The sequence below is a fragment of the Cariama cristata genome, unplaced genomic scaffold (assembly GCF_000690535.1).
Source record: "Cariama cristata isolate BGI_N322 unplaced genomic scaffold, ASM69053v1 scaffold14913, whole genome shotgun sequence".
Classification (NCBI taxonomy): Eukaryota; Metazoa; Chordata; class Aves; order Cariamiformes; family Cariamidae; genus Cariama; species Cariama cristata.
In genome coordinates this window covers 5,669-25,595 of record NW_009610237.1, presented here as the reverse complement: position 1 = coordinate 25,595, position 19,927 = coordinate 5,669, and the positions used below count along the sequence as shown (strand labels likewise).

The following is a 19,927-nucleotide window of genomic DNA, read 5'->3' as shown; positions in this document are numbered from 1 at the left end:
GCTGAAGCAGTATTAGCAACGCCAACAGCCACCCTACCAGGGGGCAACTGCTGGCCCCCAACGGCCGAACTGAGCCGAGAGTATGTGTTGCCAGCACTACACACCACCAGGGCATCATCTTCCCAACTTACTCACTGCGATCTGGGAACCAACCCCAGGCTATTTTCCCCTGGCATAACTCTGAGGGCAGACACTGAGTTAAGAGTTTACTTTAGAGTGCAGGTATTAGTAAAGAACAACGCATTGCTACTTCACCTCTCTGCACTTATCTGAGCACAGAGTCCTAGAGAGGCAACAAACTGCTCATACTGACAACCAACTCAAGCACATCTGCTTCCTCATCAACACCAACATCAATATGAAGCATCAGAGGCTTGAAGCCTCTCTAAGCCTGTACACCTCAACACTGCTCAAGAGCACAAAGACAGGGAACGTCATGGCTACTCTCATCATTTACACTGTGCACAACCAACAGAGAGGGCAGACCTTCCTTCTCAATACAGACAGGTGCTGGTCAACAACAAGCTGCAGAAAAATTACTTGCCTGTACACAAGTTTAAGTTCTTTTACTGTAATACATGTTTAAATATATATCTATATATTTTGGAACAGGGAAGGGACATGAGATGGAGAAGCAGGGAAGACAAGCTCAGGAAGCAGAGTCATCTCTCCGCATCCAAGAAGCTGGTGGCACAAATAACAAGCCTGGCTAGAGTGATCTCCCATTTCAAGCACGGTTGGCTACCCGCTGGCTTCAAAAGAGCAGACTATTTGTTAATGATATAAAATACAGCAACCATTTAAGATGCAGCAAGGCAAGGCTACAGGGCTGGGGTTTATGATCATGAACGATGTCAGAAGCTACACAGCTGTGTTTAAAACTGTGAAAAGGCTGTTAAATGGCAGGAGTAAGCCATTTGCTGCTCCTGGAAGGCCTTTTCCCTCCAACACCCCTCCACCATGCCGTTGGTGTGATGCGTTTGTAGAGGTGGGGAGAGGGGAATTTGCCTAGGGGTGAAGCCTCACAGGCTGGCCACAGAACATTAGGACAGTCTGATTTGGTCTCACAGATCCCATGTTCCTAGCCTGACACTGAGCTTCCATCAGCAAGAAGACATTCAGGTCCTTCAACAGAAGTTAATCCCCTTCTACCTTCCTAATTTCTAGGGGTGAAAGAAGTCCAGCGGAGTCAAGCTGGAAAGTATAAACAGGGATGAAAACAACCAGTTTGCATACTGACCTTTGTATAATGACCCCCCCCACCCTCACAGCTCACTCTTCCCCAAATAAAGACACATTGTTCAATGGCATGTTGAAAAGACGTGCTCGTCATTCTTAATAAACAACTAGAGTAAGAATACATAAGAGAAACAGGGTGGTATCTTTATATGATACACAAGTGTATGTTACAAGAATTCCATCAGGCACAGGAGCCTCAAGGTTTAAGGCCTCAATGTTAGGCCAAAAAAAGAAGAGTGTGGTAAAGTTTGTACTTTCAACATCTAAAAATGTCACTTAAAGGTCTGAATAGAAATCGTTGGTTTGTTTTTTTTTTTTTGTATAAATCACAATTGCAGTTCACTCTCTCCTCTTCCTTCCAAGATAACAGCAAATTAACGTCCAAGCACAAGAAAAGAAGATGCCTGCCTCTCCTCCACTGGCTGAGCAGGTCCATCCATCATTCTGTGCCCTCTAGGCTGCACGTGCTCCAAGGAGGCAGAGGCCCCAGCCATCCAGGCCAATCCTGTAGTTCATGTTTTCTACATCATAAAAAAAACCAGAGTCAACCAGCAGCTTTCCACAGCTCCCAGCTCGCAGGGGATATGCAGCCTCCAATGGTTCCAACAGTTTGGTGTGTTGGGTAGGATACACAATGGGTAGGTTTTCCTTTAGATTCTTTTAAAGAGAAGAAGCCTAAAAGGGCTTCATAACTACACCAATAAAAAAAACCAAAAACTTAGGCATCTCCTTTAGTGTAAAAGTCTGTACAATTTATCTTTGCTTGTCCCTCCCCCATCACCCCGCCCCACCCCTTCTGAGCCAAGAAGGATGCCTTAGTGCATGGTGCTGGCATTAGCCACGGCAATAGCTTCCTGAATCTCTCGTATCACCAGGATCCGGGTGAGCATCTGCTCCATCTGCTCTCTGCTGATCGGCTGGATGGAATACCAGATAGGGCTGTTGGGGGCCACCACTGGCTCCGGTGTCAAGTAAAACGTGTCATTCCGGCCTTTCACACTCTGGGGGCTGCATGAGGAAGATCAGAAATAACCAGACTAACAGAATGTCCTGGGAGGGAGAGGCTGCCACTGTCCTCACCCCAGGCTTCACAACTCCTGACAGTGAACATCTGGCTGATGAGACATGAAGGTATGGAGTTACATCTAGGGGCAACAGTGGTCCCAAAGTTTTTAAGGCCATGCCAAGGTTAAAAAGCCATGGTGATGACTACGAGAAAGAAATTTTTATTTCACACTGGTAAGTATAACACATGCATGGCTTCAGGGGTATTTCAGAGCGAGGCAAGGATGGGGTATTTTCACATCCAGGCTAGCTGCAGTCTCATCCATGCAGAGGAATGTTTACATTAATTGTCAGAATCATCATAATTTAGGGGCAAGTCCTTTGAGAGTCCCTCCAATCTCCACAGCAAGTCCTCATTTTTGTTCAGAAGCCAATTTGAATAGGACTCTAATCTCAAGTAGTGGGTGCTTCGAGATGACTTGCTTGCAAGTCCCAGGCAGAACAGTGAGCTCATGCCAACACAGCAAACCTCCAGAGGGAGTATGAGATTAAGAGCAGCCAGTTCACAAATCAAGATTTGTCTCTTTAAATACCACAGAAGTTCAACTTATGTGCCATCAGAGTAAATCCCACTGTCTCACATCAATGCCCCTCCCCATTCAGGTAAATTTATGCAAATATAGAAACTGTGCCAGCAATAAAACACAGCCCTGAAAACTAGGCCAGCTACGATGCACAGCTTAACAGTCACAGAAGACAAGCAACCACACACACAAACAAAAGAGCTCTCACCATTTGAAGAGGTAGAAGTCATACAGCTTTATCGGACACCTCAGGGGGTTCTCTGGATTCTCAGTCTGCTCTGCATACATGTCATCTGTAACTACAAACCAGCCCCCCAGAAGTCTGTCAGACCCTCTGTATAAGTACAGCAAACTGAGCAGTGCCATACAGCCTCAGCACTCCGAAGGACCTCATCACCGTACAACAGCTGGCAAGAGACATACGGCAGTTCCAGGGCAGAGGCACCTGGTTATAAATGCTCAAAGCATTATATGGAGAGCTTGCTTTATCCCAAGGCTACTGAACAACATAACCCATCCATATCCTCCTTTCCATTTCTCCTTTACTTGTGCCCAAAATGAGAGAAATCTCACTACTGAGACTGCAATGCCTCAGCTAAATCCTGAGTCCGTGCTTTTAAGGGGACAGATTGTACTTGCATATGGATTCTATATGGGTTCACGTGAATCAAAATAAGACAAGCCCTCTCAAAGAAGTTTCTCCCTCTGTTCATAAGCACTTACACTCAATAGCCCCTTTGCCCATAAAAAAAAGAGTAACAAAAAAAAAGTTATCCTTAGCTCTTGATGAGTCCTATATGCTTCAGGTAAGGTATGTCCCCAGGCTTATTATTAGAAGGTATTAAGCTCTCTCAGACAGAATGCAGAGAAAACTCATGCTGGTAGGCTGAAGGCAATTGGCACAGCCTTCGGTTCTCGTGGCCCTACCTGCAGGCATCTCTAGCATCATCCACTTCCTTCAAGCCCAGTAAGTAAATATTCCCCAAGAAAACTTCCAGGAACTACCTTTCTGTCCCGTCTGGTGTATGCCATGAGCCTTCAGATAGCGGATACTCGTGCTTTTATCCTTGGGATTAGAAGGGTTCTTCTTGGTCTGCCTCAACACCTTGGAGAAGGCCAGCTTCATGTGCTGGTCTACTGTATTCAACAGGAAGTATCTGAGCAGCAAGAAGAGAACACAGGACATTCAGAGGCAAGTAAAGGATAAAGTCACAACAGTGAGGTAGTTATCTTTACTCATCATGAATCAGCTGAAGCTCAAACCAACACCAAGTTAAAGACTGTTCCAGCAGCAAAGCATGCAACAGCCACAAGTTCAGTTTCCCCTCTACTAGCTTGTTTCCTTGTTGTACTGCATCTTCTTTGCCTGATGGGGCTGCAAGAGTGCTCTGTGTGCAACCATTCAAAATTCATAACAGTGAGGTAGTTATCTTTACTCATCATGAATCAGCTGAAGCTCAAACCAACACCAAGTTAAAGACTGTTCCAGCAGCAAAGCATGCAACAGCCACAAGTTCAGTTTCCCCTCTACTAGCTTGTTTCCTTGTTGTACTGCATCTTCTTTGCCTGATGGGGCTGCAAGAGTGCTCTGTGTGCAACCATTCCAAATTCAGGATTTTGCCCTAATTCAGTGCAGCAGGTTCCTACCCACCCTGTCAAAGCGTTTGAAGTTCTTTTATTCCCCAAGATTCCAGAAGACCCAAGTACTTACTTTGTATTAAAAAACATCAGTGTAGTGAGTAAAGTAGAAGGGGAGTGAGCTCCTAGCTGCTTACACTCCCACAGCATCTCTTCTGTTACATGACTGGAGAGGACATAACCTGCAATAATCAGAAGTCAGCATCACGCTAGGAGGCAGTCACAGCAGGAACAAAGGCAGCATTTTATAGTCTGTAAGTATTGGAGAACATGTAAGTCTTAAGGGAAGGACGAGGAGGAGATCCTCACTTGTGTCAAGGTTCACTACTGTGCAAGTAACTTTAAGTAGCAAGTACAGTTAGGAAACACTAGTATACATATATCAACCTCAAGCTGCGGAGAGTATGCTTCCGCAATACGCCTATACATCCCAGCCCAGTGAGAAATAAATATGCACTTAAACAGCTTTTAATTAATGGCTGGACTCCAATGCAGATGCTCCTAATCCAATAATATGTGAGAGCAGGCAGGCCAGTGTAACAAAACAGCTCTTGGCCCTGTGCGCAGCTTCAGTCAGCACCCAGTGCCAAGTGATGTATTTGGACACATGAATAATCCTTTGATTCTCAGATTTTTTTCCTTTGTGTAGGAGAGAAATACTATACTCCAAATACACAGATAAACAGAAAAACAGACAGCAGTATGAACTCCAGGGCTTGTGGAATGACAAAGCACAGATCAAACAGCCAGAGTGAAAACAAAAGGATTCCAAAACTCACGGTGCTACTTAGCCATCTAGGCTGTAACATCAGCTACTTTTCTGAACACAAGCAATAGATTCTTCACTAATGTCTAATCAGATCAAAGGGAATGAAGTAATGAGAAACCAGGTTGCTGTGCTCTGAAAATGCATTCTTAATCTACTTCTCATAAGCAACTCTGTCAAAATCTGCCTGTTCCGGAAGTGCTCCCCCCCACACCCGTTGCCATCATCTTCTAAACACTGAGTTGAGCTGCATTTCATTGCCCCATTTCAGGCTCTAATCACAGATTGTTTTTTCTTTGACACTTAGTCCTGCAGACAGTATCCATCTGGCTACATGGCAACATGACACTGTTGTATTATCTCCCAAAGTAACAATACATATTAGAAGCAAGATGTATTAGTACTTCAGAGGAAGCTTGATTCAGATCAAGGATCAGCTGGTTTCCAAGAAAGACAATCTCATAACACTACAAAGTCCCAACAATCTGCCCTCTGATGAGTGACAAGTGATAGACAAATAATCCTCAATGACAATGAGGGCTACAGCCTGACACATGCAGTAGCGCCAGCATTCACTGCAGATGCAACATTTTTCTCCCTGACCAGTATGAGCTGTCCTAGGGACATTAAGTACGTCAAAAGGGTTTCCACTCAGACTACACTCATGCTGTAGTTCAGTTTAAACATTCCAAACTCGGGAAGGTTTTAAAGTTCTTAAACAAAAGTTCTCACCAAGAGGGGAAACACGGGGCTGTACATCCTTGAGAACTTCATGCAGCCATTCAGTGAAGCGAATATAGTAGAGATCTGAGAAGATGTCATCTACTCGGCCATTTTCAAAGAGATACTGTAAGAGATTCACAACACAGTCCAGTACAGTGGTAGCGAGCATATTCCTCAGACCAGACCTTACCCTAAGAGCTCACGTACGCGGCTATCAAGCATTTTACAGCATAGCACTGAAGACTAATACATTCTGCTTAGAAGGGTGAGGACCCTTGCACTAAGGGCAGCACAGGGTCGGTAATCTCAGTTGCTATCATGGGAATGCTAAGACAGAAAGGAAAAAACCCTTAGAAAGTAAAGCTCGTTGGATTTCACCTTTTATTTCAGGTGTGTTCATTGCAAGTTATTTCACATGACTGTCCTTTGGATACTACTTTTTCAGGTTAAGGAAAGAGGTGCTCAATTCTCCTATCAGAGTTTAGCTCTGTTCCTGCAGCTCTTCCAGAAAGCACACTAATATTACCAGCTCAGACTTCCCACATCACACAAAGCTAAGTTCTTGCCTGTTAAAGCTTGAAGCTAGATGAAGTTTTGACATTGACAACTTCCTCAAATATCACCCAACCCTCCTCCCCCTGCCAAAAAGACTAAAAGGATTTATTATTCTCACCATGATAGTGAACACAGTTATTAACAATTCTTTACAGACTTAATTTGGTAGGTGAAAGCATTGCTGTGCACTAATTACATTTTATCTGAATTTTTTTTTTTTTTAAAGCAAAGAGACTTTTTTCTTATGAATTTGTTGGGAAGCTTAATAGAAGCCACAGTCTCCATTTTTGTAACAGAGAATCCTCCCTATCCATGCTGACAACATGCACGGCTCTGCTGCACATATAGCTGTCCTCCCCCTACCTTCTGAATACACAGGAAGATATAGTAGAGCACATCTGGATCATAGGGTTCACCATCACCATTTCGAGCTTCTCGTGTCATTAAGCATAGACCATAATTCAGCTCAGCCACAGCTGAAGAGATGAGATCTTCCTGGAACCTCAGCAGCTGACGCCCTGGAAAAACAAAACAAAGCCGTATTATTTAAGCCATAAAGCCATATTATTTCCCAGTCTTTCAGGAATGATTTCTCACATCTCTAGCTTTGCCATTTTATCTGGCAGGCCCAGTACTACCTCATTCTCCCAGTATAATAAAGCAAGCTGAAATAAATCAAGATCTTAGGCTGTCCGATCTAATAAAAGATAAAACAGGAAAGAATCCAACAGGAAGACTCTCCGCCCTGCCAACTGCATCACTATTGCCTTCTTTTACCATGTCCATCATGAAGTGCTGCCCTGGAGCAAGAGGAAAACAGCAACTCCGTGACTGCTCTACCAGCTTGGCTGGTATTCACAGCCATTTTGTTCGTCCATGCACCACAGTCATACAGTGCCCTTTTCTACTGCAACCAGCCTAGGTGCTCAAGTTGGCACAGTGTAAAACTAATACATCCCTTGGAACACGTCCTGTGGCAGTGGCAGTATGCAATAATTAGTACTGCAGAGTAAATCAAAGTATAAATTTAAAAACAATCACTGATTAAACAAAGGTGTTTTCCAGAGTGGTAAACAGCTAACATTTTAGTCACTCCTAATCCTACTTGAAAGGAAAGAAAGGCTATGTTGTCATGACACATACTTCCAATAGGTGCTAGCCTATTTTGGGCTTCTTTTTCCAGCTCTGCATTCTTGGTCTGCGCCCAGCTTTTCCACACCTCAAGCCCTTCTTCTGGCTTCAGGGAGTTTGGAAGTAGGAGTTCAGGTGAAGTCTGCGGCTGTGGCTGTGGTTCAACTTCAGCAACCTGAACAGTTTGAGCCTATGAAAGAAAACATTTCAGTTTATACATACACTTCAATATGCAACAGTTCGACAAAAAACAAGTAATGCCGCAATACCTCTAGCCCCAGGATATTGGCATTTTGCAACACTCCTCCCTAACAAGAAATTAATCCAAGGAACAACTTTTGCCGTCTAACCTGAATTGCTGCTCATGAAAGAGCATTCGTCTCTCCAAGAACACTTTTAGTTTGAATGGACGTATCTATAACCCCTTCAGCAAATCCATGCAACTTGCAGTTTGATGCATTTAGAAGTCCTACAGAACATCATAGGAGACTCAACAGCCACGAGCCATTCTTGTTGCAATACCATTAGAAAGCTAGTCGGTATGTTCAAATGCAAGGATCTTCAGATAGCTAAAGTCCTCTCAACAACAGACTTCTGGTCTCCCCTCAAACACTGAAATAGATCACTATTGATTCTGAAGCCCTATTTGCTCCAATGCATTTCTCTTAACTTCAGCTAACTTGTCACTTTGAACCACCACTGAAGTCCATCATCTCACTACAAGAGCAGCCCAAGGCCCCTCACAGACACAGCCTCGGGACACAGCAGCTAGAGAGACCGCCAGCCCCTGGCAGGGAAGAAGAGCGACGTGCCATCAGCTTTACTAACCACTGCTGCTCCAAACCTAGACTGCCCTGAGCAAGGTTCCGGGTACAATCGCGTGGTGTACACTGCTAGCATCCCTCCCCACCCCTGCCCATCAAAGGCAGGCTCTCTTCATTATTCAGTACGTAACAGGCAGACAGAATAGATATGCTCTGTTCTTATAGTCAACAACCGATAATTCATTTGTAAGAGGTATAAAGTAGTAACAGACTAGAACACAAGCATCAAAATGTTAATTCAGTTGCAATGCAATGCTCTCAAACTACCAAGTACTGCTAATGAGGACTAACTACTGTTTTGTGAAAGCTACTGTATGACAGACTATAGATCTAAAGGGTCTCCAGAGCCTTGGGAAGTTTCCTTTACAGCAGGACCTTAAGTCACCAAGAATTGCTACCTCAAATTGAAACTTATTTTACAGGCAACCAATGGCACCTATCCAGAAAGAGCAGTGAGCCCTCCAGCTGCAATCACTCTGCATTCTTTCCTACAACTTCTCAATCCCATGCCACAGAAAGTCTCATGGCTACCTCAATTAAGGAGATTAACTTGAAGCTTTACAGCCCTTAAGTCAAATTCTCACTGGCACCCTGAATGTTAGAGATAGCAACTCTTAGATCAAAATAGTTTTGCTTTCTCTTTCTTAAGAGCCACCTCAAAAAGCAAGGCTTTGCTATAATGAAGTAACTTTTCCTTTGATACTGCCAAGCATCAATCATCAGTGAAAGCTGCCCTGACAGTACTAGAGACCATAATGAAAATGGCATAGAGACTTTAGTAATACCTGTACCTTACTTAGTCTAACAAATAAAAAACCCCAGCTGAAGATGCAAAGCTTGCAAGAGCCTCAGGCTGGAGCTTTCTGACTGCCTCTGGTTCATTTTTCTCTTTTCTGCATCAGCTCTTAACAGCCCCTGCAGCACCAGCAACATCTACCACAGCTGCAGAGGGAGACTGCGACCGAAAGGGCCCAGCTTTTATCAAGGCAGATAGTGACAAAGTTTAAGTTGTCAAGCAAGCCTCTGCCTTAAAGAGGACAGGAGTCCAAGGGTGAACTGACACCTTGTCTTTTACTATAAGAGCTAGCCTTGAGCCTCCGCTCTTCTCCAGAGCGCTGCCCCATTACTCTCCAGAGAGCAGAAAGCTTTCTAGTGCCAACCACCTCCGTCAGCCCAACCTAAGGGGCAGTTTTCTGCCCTGATCTCACAGACACCTTGTCCAGTGTGAAGGCAGGCACACAGGCTGGAGTTAATTCACTGAACTGGCAGTTGCTTCTTAACGGACTTAAGATTTCTCACAAGTAGAGCAAAATAGCTGCAACTTGCCTGGATCCCACAGCAGCACAATGCCAGAGGCAAGCAGGCAAATTCCTTCTCAGTCTCACAGCTGTGAGAAGAACAACCCCCAAAAGTTTGATGTTCACCTATAGTAGCTTTATTGCACTCTTACAGGAAGAATGCACCCTTCCTGGACTTGCCTCTGTATTTAGGGGCTTATGCAACGCCCAGTACTCCAGAGAACTGGAATCAGAGAACTCTCTGATACCCAAGAATTGCAGGCCACTGCACACAGGAATACACAGCATTAGTAGAAGCTTTACAAGTAACCATTAAAGAAATTATGGAGATAGTACCTCAGAAAGGATCCCAAGAATGTGGCTCATACTCTTAAAAGACCCTAGAATAAGTCTAAAAATTCTGTTTAGCAGAAAGGAAAAAAAAGTTCTATCAACTTAGTTTGTTCAAGCAGCTGAAAGTGACGAAGTGACCTCTGAAGTACCAATACAGGGAAAAGATGAGCTATAGAAGGCTCTTTGAGCATGACAAAGCAAACAAAAAAAAAAACCACCCCCCAAAACCCAACCAAACAAAACCCCATGCATTGCAACACTCGTAAGCTGTAGCTTAAAGTACAGCCTTACAAAAGAGGGCATCCAGCACCTGAAAGTTATCTGGAGATGTAGGGAACCCTTTTCAGTGAAGACCTTGGTGGGCTATAACCCACAATCAACTCATAAACAACCCAACATGACTCCAGAAAGTAATCCTCCTTGTCTCAGTGCTTACTGATGAAGTAGAGGGCATATACGCCTTTCTAAAGCCAACAGTGTTATTTATAAACTGGAAAGAATTTATAACAACATTTATGCTAGCAGACTTGGATATTTTTGCCCTCATTCCATTCAGCAAAAACAGGCTCTGACAGATCAATCACTTTTCACTTTCTGGTAATAAAAGATAAATTACATCCCTTCGCACATGTAAGAGAGTCCATTAATAGCTGTAGTTATTCAAGTTTTAAGAGCCAATTCAAAATAATCTATGGCTTAAAGTTAGCAACAAAGCCTTTAAAGAAACAGCAACAAATTTGGCTGCTATGTTTGCCAAGCACTATGAGGAGATGCTTACTTGCCACTGCTCGTTACTAGGGTCTTGCACACCAGGCATTTACCAGAAGCAGGACATGGTGTTACAGACAGGTACACCTGATCCATGAGGTCTGCTCACCACCAGTCAGATTTCAACATTTTACCTGGGCACTGGATCTGCTGTGGACTCCATGTGCTGCATAACACACAGCAACTGATAACTAGGTGACTAGTATATTTGTACACCTTACTTCGCTGCAATCATCCCTGGCTGTCCACTGCAACTGTCCCTAGAACAGCTCAGGAGAAGACTGCAGACCTCAGAATACCTGCTATGAAGAAGCTAGCAATGAGCACATATTGATTAATTTACACTATGAAGGTCAAGAATGTACTTTCTTTGGGGAAGTTTTGAATCCTATAATTATGTACCAACATTAACACATCACAGTCCTACACCTACCAGGAGTCAAATGCACTACATCATGCCCAGGCTACTGGGGGACAGATGCATCTCTGCCTCCTAGATACCAGCTGTCTGCTGACATCCTCCCTCTCCACAACATTCACAAGTTGTTAATCATGGACTGAGACCAAGAAGCAGTTTTAACTTACTGAGCAGAATTATGTACCAACATTAACACATCACAGTCCTACACCTACCAGGAGTCAAATGCACTACATCATGCCCAGGCTACTGGGGGACAGATGCATCTCTGCCTCCTAGATACCAGCTGTCTGCTGACATCCTCCCTCTCCACAACATTCACAAGTTGTTAATCATGGACTGAGACCAAGAAGCAGTTTTAACTTACTGAGCAGGTGCCTTGTAGCTGCTGCTGCTGCTGCTGCCCCTGCTCTTGGGGTGTGGGCTGCTGCTGTTGCTGCTGCGGGTCCCATATGTGCACTGTCTGTGCTGTATTCTGGTACGTCCCTGCCACAGCCTGCACCGCCACTGGAATGTGGATGTTGCCATTCATAAACTGCGCTGGAAAGAGCGAATTAGCAAGAGTCTGCACCACTTCCTCATGAGAGTTCTTCACTACTGAAGTACTTCCCACCATCTTATCCTTGTCATCTTCCAGCTTTACGGTAGCCAGTGTTGTTGGCGAGCCACTGACGTGGACGGCATTGTAGGCCTCCTGAGGGATGGCAATGTGGGTTATGTTTTGCTGCTGAAGGTCACCACGTGGTTGAGCAGAGTAAACAGGGATGGTCCAAGTCTCTCCAGTGGGGCTAGTAATGGTCCCAGTGGCACTGTACAGGTGGGCACTGTCCACTGTTAACAAGTCTGGCCTTAAAGAGACGTAACTTTGCTGCTGGCCCTGAGGAATGGCCAGCACTGTGGCAACCGGCTGCCCTGAAATAGCATACGATACAGTAATAGGCATATCGACTTTACGTTTCTTCACTGGCTGAAGGACACTAGCAGTGCTGATCCGCCGCTCTCCCTCTCGTGGAGAGCCTTGTTGAGAAGGTGGAGGTGACAGTGCCCCAACTGTTTGGATCTGTATCTGCTGGCCACCAGCAATGGCCTGTCCTGCCACAAGCTGGGCCTGGATTTGCTGGTGTTGTATGTGTTCCTCCTGTATCTCCGCAGCCTGGATCTGTTGGGCAGTCTGCACATGCTGCACTTGGATTTGAGCTGCCTGCAGCTGAGATGGGCTGGGGCTCTGAAGAGATTGACTCTGTATTGTCTGGGATGCCTGCTGCTGCGCCTGGCCTTGGATCTGCACTTGGACCTGTATCGGTTGCTCCGAAGCCTGATGGACAGTGAGCTGTGGAGAGAGTTGCTGGGCGGAGACCTGCTGCAGCGACTGCTGCACCTGGACCTGAACCTGCAACGACACCAATTCAGCAGTTAGAGATCAGCAAGCGTCAGTGATTCAATAGGGGGGCCCACCAACAACAGATGGGCCATCACTGGAGGTCTATGCTCCACATCTTTTATGCTCAATTTTACGTTTTCATATATTAATCCATTAGTAAAGATCTCAGGAAAATGAAACCAAGTTACTCTAGAAGTACTTGGTTGATAACAGCGATACGGTAGATGATGAGTTTGCTCAGCATTGCACATGACCACACTTCTCAGCACAGACAGAACAGCACGTGAGCTGCATCTCCATCCTCAAAGCTCTGTGGGCTCAAGCCAACAGACTGCACCCTTGGAAGCCAAAAGAGTCGTCAGAGCTATCTGCATTGCTAAAATGAATTTCAGCTTAGGCCTTACAATAGCAAGACTTTAAGGTCATGCACATTACAATTCTGATATTAAGTTTATCGTGCTACAAAATGCAGGAGCTTGCCTCATTCTTACTATGCTCTAAAGGTTGTTTCACTGCTTTCAACCTCAGTCCCCCAGATGGCCGCAGGGTCACTTGCCAGTGACAGGCAGTAAGAAATATGGGTAAGTTGAAACCAGCACTTGGCTCTTTCCACATAAAGCACAGAAATATTATTTTGAAACCAATCACCAATAGTAACGCTACACAAGCGGGCATCAACACAGAAAGTTGCAAGTTCAACCTGAATCTTTGTCATGCGCTAAAGGGCAACACTGCAGCATTTGCTTTTTAAACTTCAGAAGTATTTCTTTGGCAGTGATAATTAAAACCAAATCTTTTTTCATTATTTACTTATTCCATTTAATCCCATTTATTGTCCAAATTAGTCAGTTCTATTTTCTAGCTCACGCACTTACACAATGCAGAATAACATGGACAAAATATGTTAAGACTTGGATCCAAACACAGTTCCTTTTATGGGGGGGTGGGGGGGGAACAACAAACAACAAACCACACCCTCTCACATCAATGTTTATTTGCCCGAGGTCTGACACACTATCTAGCAGCAGTTCAGGAGCAGAGTTAAAGCTAGGAGTCAGAGGTAGCCCCCAACACAAAGTTCAGGTCTCAACAACTTCACATTCCAGGCCTCAAACCCACACCAGCTGGCATCTTCACTCCCAGGGCACCAAGCGAGGTCTGCTTTCCTCATCCAGACACTTCAACACTTCATCCCCCACATTTCTACAGCCACTTTGTTGCATTTGCCTTGTCCTAGAAGTGACATCCCAGGTTCCCAAGATCATCTGCTTCTCCGGGCTTCCTTAACACTATACCTTAAGGAAGGGAATGAATCACTCAACCTCTCCTTTCAAATCCAACTGAGAGATGTAGAGCTTTATTAGTGACCCCTATGAGGGCCATATGAAGTCTGAAGCCAACATAGATTTATTTAGCTGCAAAACTATGTCTTCCTACTCATGTTCTCTCATGCTTTTCTACCTCAGTTTCTAGAGTCAATAGAGTCAATCAAGCTAACATCGCTTTGCACACAGATGCCACGCTAGCCAGCCTGACAATACCAAAAAGAACGACCATGCAGGTCTGCACTGCACAGATACACAAAACCTCACTTCCCAACATCACCTCTAAGAAGTCTTAAAAATATTAAGGATTCATTTGCAGCCAATTAAGAGCTGCTAAGGAAAAAAAGCAGGGTAGCAAAATGCACCTCTTGCAGACTAGTTTTGTAAGTCATCTCCTGCTAAAAACTAATTCTATTTCTAGGAAGAATAGGGAATTTTACAGGTTCCTGCTGGGAGCTACATGCAGTATACTGTAATCCAGATGACATGGACTTTCTATAATAACTTCCTGCAAGGTAACAAGAAACATATGACCTTGTGTCAGCATGACAGTACAAAAAGCTGCATCAATGAGTGATTTGATCAGGCAGTTAATTGAAAAAGATGAAGTCACCTATGGGATGCTTCTTCAGTTCTATTTGATACTCTTATACTGCCCTATGGCATGAGTACTGCCTTGGGAAAAGAGGCCCAAGCACAGATCCCAGTTACGAGTTCAGTTTAAGAAAGTCAGTTTCAGTTACACCTCTAAGGCATAGTATCAAAAATATCTGACTTTAAAAAAATCATGAATACAGTCCTTAGTACTAAATTTAAGTCCTTTTTCAAAACATGACCTGCAAGACAAAGGCCCAAGACTGGACAAACTAAAATGCATAATTGCACTGATATATTTTCAGTTTCCCATAGAAACATTATCTGCTAGGATGCAAAATCATGTCACAGAAAGAGGTAAATGTGTCATTTATCCTGTACTTCTGCAGTGTGTTTTCAGAATCTGCACAGGTTGACTGAGAACATCTTAAAAGTATCCCCACTTTCCATATAAAATTTTGCATTACAGTTCCTGTTACTGCTGTAACACATACAAAGTAAATACTGTATATTTTTTTTGCTAGCAGTAAGAATTGAAAGTCCATTCCTGCACTGAAACAATTTTATCATGTAAGTGCAATTAGAAAGGTAATGGAATAGGTTTAAGCAAGAGGCATTGTCAGCAGAGAAGGCATGGTTTAAGAACAGTCCCAACAAGACAGCATTTTCTTCCTTACACTTTTATAGGACAGAGTACTTCAATTGGAAGGGACCTACAATGATCATCTAGTCCCACTTCCTGACCACTCCAGGGCCGACCACAAACTAAAGCATGTTATTAAGGGCATTGCCCAAACGCCTTTTAAACACTGACAGGCTTGGGGCACTGACCACCTCTCTGGGAAGCCTGTTCCAGTGTTTGAACAACCTCTTGGTAAAGAAATGCTTCCTAATGTCCAGTCTAAACCTCCTCCAGCGCAGCTTTGAACCATTAACCATTTCAGAGCCTGAGCCTACTGTCTCTAAAACACATAGGCAATTTCCACCACTTTCAGCAGACGAGCAATCATGATATGAGGTCCTACAATACTCCTCCAGGACTAAATCCTAACCCCTACAACTAGTATGTCTTGCTACTACTTTCAAGTTTATAGTGTTATTGTTAATACCCAAAGAATGAGTCCAGACCCAAACAAGATGAAGAAATCAGACTCCAGAATCACTAGAAGTTCTCCAGGCTGCAAACTGCAGATATCATGCTTCTGACTAGAGAACTGCTCCTATTTAAAAGGATACTAGAGCTCTACCTAATATGCACTATGCATCCCTTGTGAATTACACATCCATTTTTAACAACCGTATTTTGCAGTAGATCCCTCCCTATTTTCAAGTAGGTTGTACCCAGGAGTGCTACAAGCATTCATTTCAGATTTATAGACTTCAACCCAGTCTGAGACCAGAGCTTCTTATATTGACCTCATTGTCTAACTTGCTATCCAAGAAAAAAAAGGACAAAGAATTACACTAAACATCACCAGCGGCTGACTTTTAAACAGCCTCTGTACAAAGAGGAATGCATTAAATTTACAGGTCAAGACCAACAGGGAGGACTTTAAATCTTCACCTTATGCTGGAGATTAAAGCAAGAACATGTTATGCTGGGAATTCCTGGGTTATACTGGTGCAAGAGAGGAACGTGCCAAGTTACCAGTACTGAAAAACTGCTTATTGCCAGAAGTTTGGCTCTAACAGCATGAAAAGAATCACTTCCCAGCAGGCTACCAGAGAAATGCCTTTTTACCATAAAATAGCTAGAAGCTGGACCAAGTACTAGCTGACTGGAGAAACAAAAGCATTAGAAGTCAGCCCTGCATCGTAATAGGAGGGCAGAACTAAATTGCTAAGATTCCCTTAAAGGAAATCTTTGGTCACATTATGCTCAAAGATACAGTCTGTCTAGAACCGAGCACATGGAAAGAGAAAAATAAGTAACTCCACTAGCACAAGAACAGCTGAAGCCTGATTTCCAAATGTGGTTTTTTTGGACTAAGTCCAACAAACTTTCAAGTAGCATTCATAACATACCTGCCCTGTGTGGATTTTCTGCCCAGCAAGGAATCAGACTGCAGAACTGCAGTTCTGAAACAATTAAGTTGAAAGAACTCCCAAGCAAAGAAAATCTTGTCTGTGGACTGACTGGATCACCTAACATTTCCTAAAACTTAACTCCAAATGAACATGCATAACAGGTCTTGCTTGCATGGATTTTCTGATATCTAGCTTGCCCTAGAGCACCTGAGAGGCTCTTAAAATGCCTCTTCACAAACATCTTGGTTTCTGAAGCTACATTTACACTAGCAAGTAGTAGAATACACCAAGAGCAGACCTCCAGAGCAAGACTGAAGACCTACTAATGTGTCCACAATATACATTCCAGAAGACTATGTCAAACTTAGGTCTAGTCTTGCCCACTAGCCAAGCCAGACAATCACTTAGACAAAAGATTGTATCTTATGGCTTAGTGTTATCTGAAGGGAATCCCAAATGACAGGCTCCAAACCTAGGAGAGGTAAGTGGGGACAGGCAGCAAACTTACTGCAGGACATATGCTCCAAATCCCCCCCCAGAAGTAATGTAGGTCCACCTCAAACTTCCACAACTGAACAAGCCAACAGAAGTCAAACACTTGGACAAAAAGCAAGTGAGAGCAGAAGAGCAATCTCAATTATTTTTCAGCCCAATTTAAGGAAAGAAGGCTTAAAATACACTTCCCTCAACAACAGTCCTAAGCTAAAGCGACTCCAGCATTAAAAAGTAACACTGTAATAAAGAGCTCCTTCTAACGTTACGCCAGAAAGCATGCAAACAAGTACAGAACAGATCTGAAGTATTGAGTAGGTGAAAAGACTGATCGTTGAAGTAGCAGGAAACGTTGGAACTTGTTATTCAACCTCTTTACAGGAAGTCCTTTGCTACCTAAGTAAACACGGTCTACGGGGAGCATACAAGTCAGCTTTGCCGAACAACTGCCAGACAGATTCTCACTCCAGGTTTTAGCTCTGCTCATTCATCAACATCAGAGAGAGAATTCCACGGGCCAAATTAGGCCTCGCGTGTGTTTGAACAGTTACAATATCAAGATTATGTTGTCAAGCTGTACACTGGGGCAGGATTTAGGCCTAAGACAGTTAAAACACGTGAACCAGGAAAACATCTTACTTCTCAAAGAGGAACCTACTTCCATATACAAGAAGATCCTACCTTGAAAACACAACTCTTGACTATAAACATTCTTAGAAGTGGCACACTCAGCCCTAGCAAATGCTAATTAATACTAGCTGCTACATTAATATCGTATTGGGATGCTTTTCGAAGGTAAGCAAATAGAAGCCCTACCTCGAGGCTTCAAAACCAAGACTAGGGCAGGGGGAAGCTACATCCATCAGAAGTGAAGGAAAGATGTATTCTGTGCAGAGTCAGAGATAACATTTTCTTCTGAACTACTTAAGGGCATCTTCCCTTGCCTTACGTGATTAATAGTGCCCAGCTTCCTATAATGGTCTGAAGTCACAGAATAGACCGTGGGAAGACTGAAAAAGCTGAACAGTAAACACATCAGGAACTGAGGAATTAGAAAGGTGCAAGCCCTAACTAAAAGACATTTTACACAGGCATTAAGCATTCCCCATTAGTTCTGCAACCCTGCTCACCTGTAGCATCATCCTATCAAGTCCTGTCCAAGAAGCTCTTGCCACCTTGCCATCAAACTCTGTCTTAAAAAGCTAAAACTGAGGATCTTCCCCACATGCACTGTATGTACCCTAAGCAAAGATACTTTCTGTCCTCTGATATTCTCTCAGTTAAATCTTCTTGCAGAACAGGCACAAGAGGTTCACTGACCTCTGCAGAAACACCATATTCAGTAAGCAAGTCTGCGCTAACACCTCTTCTCGCTGGCATCGTCAATTCAACGGCCTCAATGCACAAGACCAACTAGCAACAATCTCATCAGAAGCAGAGCTGATAAAACTCTTTCTTGACCAGTAAGAGACACAGCCCTTCCCAGCCACCCCCTGATGCAGCACAGGGTGTGACAACTTGACACACTGAACTCTTTCTTAAGATCGCTAATGGCACCCCTGTAATACTGGGCATGGAAGGAGCTCCAAGACACTTGCACTGTAGCACTGACTAGTATACCACCCAACAGCTGTATCCACTCAGCCTTTAAAATAAACATTTGGCAACAGTTTGTTGAACCTTTTTAGACAAGAAAACCCTAAGGTAGCAGCTTCTTCAGATAGGAAATTTATTTTGCCAGGATAAATAAAAGCAGCCATGCACCGTCTTTCGTTGTTCACAGCAAGTAAAAGCTAGGGTGAAACCTGAGTACGGTCTATCTTTATGATCGTAAGGTTGTCATCAGCACTTGCAACCATGAGGTCATCTGACTGGTCGTATTATTAGTCACCTTCAGCACCACTGTCACACTGCCAGACATAAGCATAGCCATTCAAAGGGTCTTCCGCTGATTTGCAATTGGATTAGCAAGAACTAAATAGATTATCAAGTCAAGTACCGGGATGACCTAAGTTTGATCAAAAGCTAAGAGGCTTCAGCAGATGACTAAAATTTCTCATAATACAACACAAAGAGTATTTTAGCAAAGCGAGTGAGCTGGGTCAGGCGCAGTGCTCTAGTGGAACACCAGCACCCCAGAGTCACAACAAAATTCAGCTTTGTTCAGACACCGTGCTCTGCTACTGCTGCCAGGACAGTCTTGAGACAGGTGAACGCTAAATCATGGGTTTAACATAAATCACACCTCAATAAGAAATCCTGAAAGACATCTTCCAAAAGGGTAAAGACATTCCTCTCTACCTCATTCTTGCAAAAAAAACTTCAAGATAATTATGAGCTAGCTGCTTAAATACACGTGAATCCAGATGCACTGCTGACACACAAAAGCTGCAGCCCTATCTAGTACCAGATGTGCCACCTAAGTGTTCTGGGGGTTTGTAACATCCTAAAGTGAGTGGCAGGGTAGGCAACACAAACACTAATTATGATATGTACTGACAGATGTGAAAGCAAATATTTTAAAGCAGAGTCACATCAAAAACAAGGTGGAAGGAGTAGACAACATTCTTTAGGAAAGATTGCTGAAATTTTGACATTTGTCAGATATTTTTCATATTCAGGGTGCAGGCCATTCAGTTTAAAAAACAGGAACAGGTCTCTGGCAGCAACTCTATGGTTATTTTCAAGAAGGTCAGGAGACTGTTTTTCTCTGGAGCATATGATATATGACCTCTCTCCCTATCTCTGTTACTAGAAGACTTGCAAGGGTCAAGCCTGAACTTTGAGTAGTTCTGAAAGGAGGCAGCAGCAGGGGAGGCGGGGGG

General features: G+C 43.7%; 1 protein-coding gene across 1 annotated transcript in view; it reads right to left on the bottom strand.

Annotated features, from left to right (window-relative positions):
• Positions 1-1,310: 1,310 nt before the first annotated feature.
• QRICH1 (glutamine-rich 1) overlaps positions 1,311-19,927 on the bottom strand; it is a 24,028-nt gene continuing 5,411 nt past the window's right edge. The window contains exons 3-10 of the mRNA XM_009697813.1: positions 11,650-12,672; positions 7,654-7,831; positions 6,874-7,028; positions 5,965-6,079; positions 4,540-4,648; positions 3,834-3,985; positions 3,037-3,127; positions 1,311-2,247 (exon numbers count right to left, since the gene is read on the bottom strand). Of these exons, the coding sequence (XP_009696115.1) occupies positions 2,055-2,247; positions 3,037-3,127; positions 3,834-3,985; positions 4,540-4,648; positions 5,965-6,079; positions 6,874-7,028; positions 7,654-7,831; positions 11,650-12,672 (2,016 nt within the window). The 3' untranslated portion in view covers positions 1,311-2,054. The remainder of the gene's footprint in view (positions 2,248-3,036; positions 3,128-3,833; positions 3,986-4,539; positions 4,649-5,964; positions 6,080-6,873; positions 7,029-7,653; positions 7,832-11,649; positions 12,673-19,927) is intronic.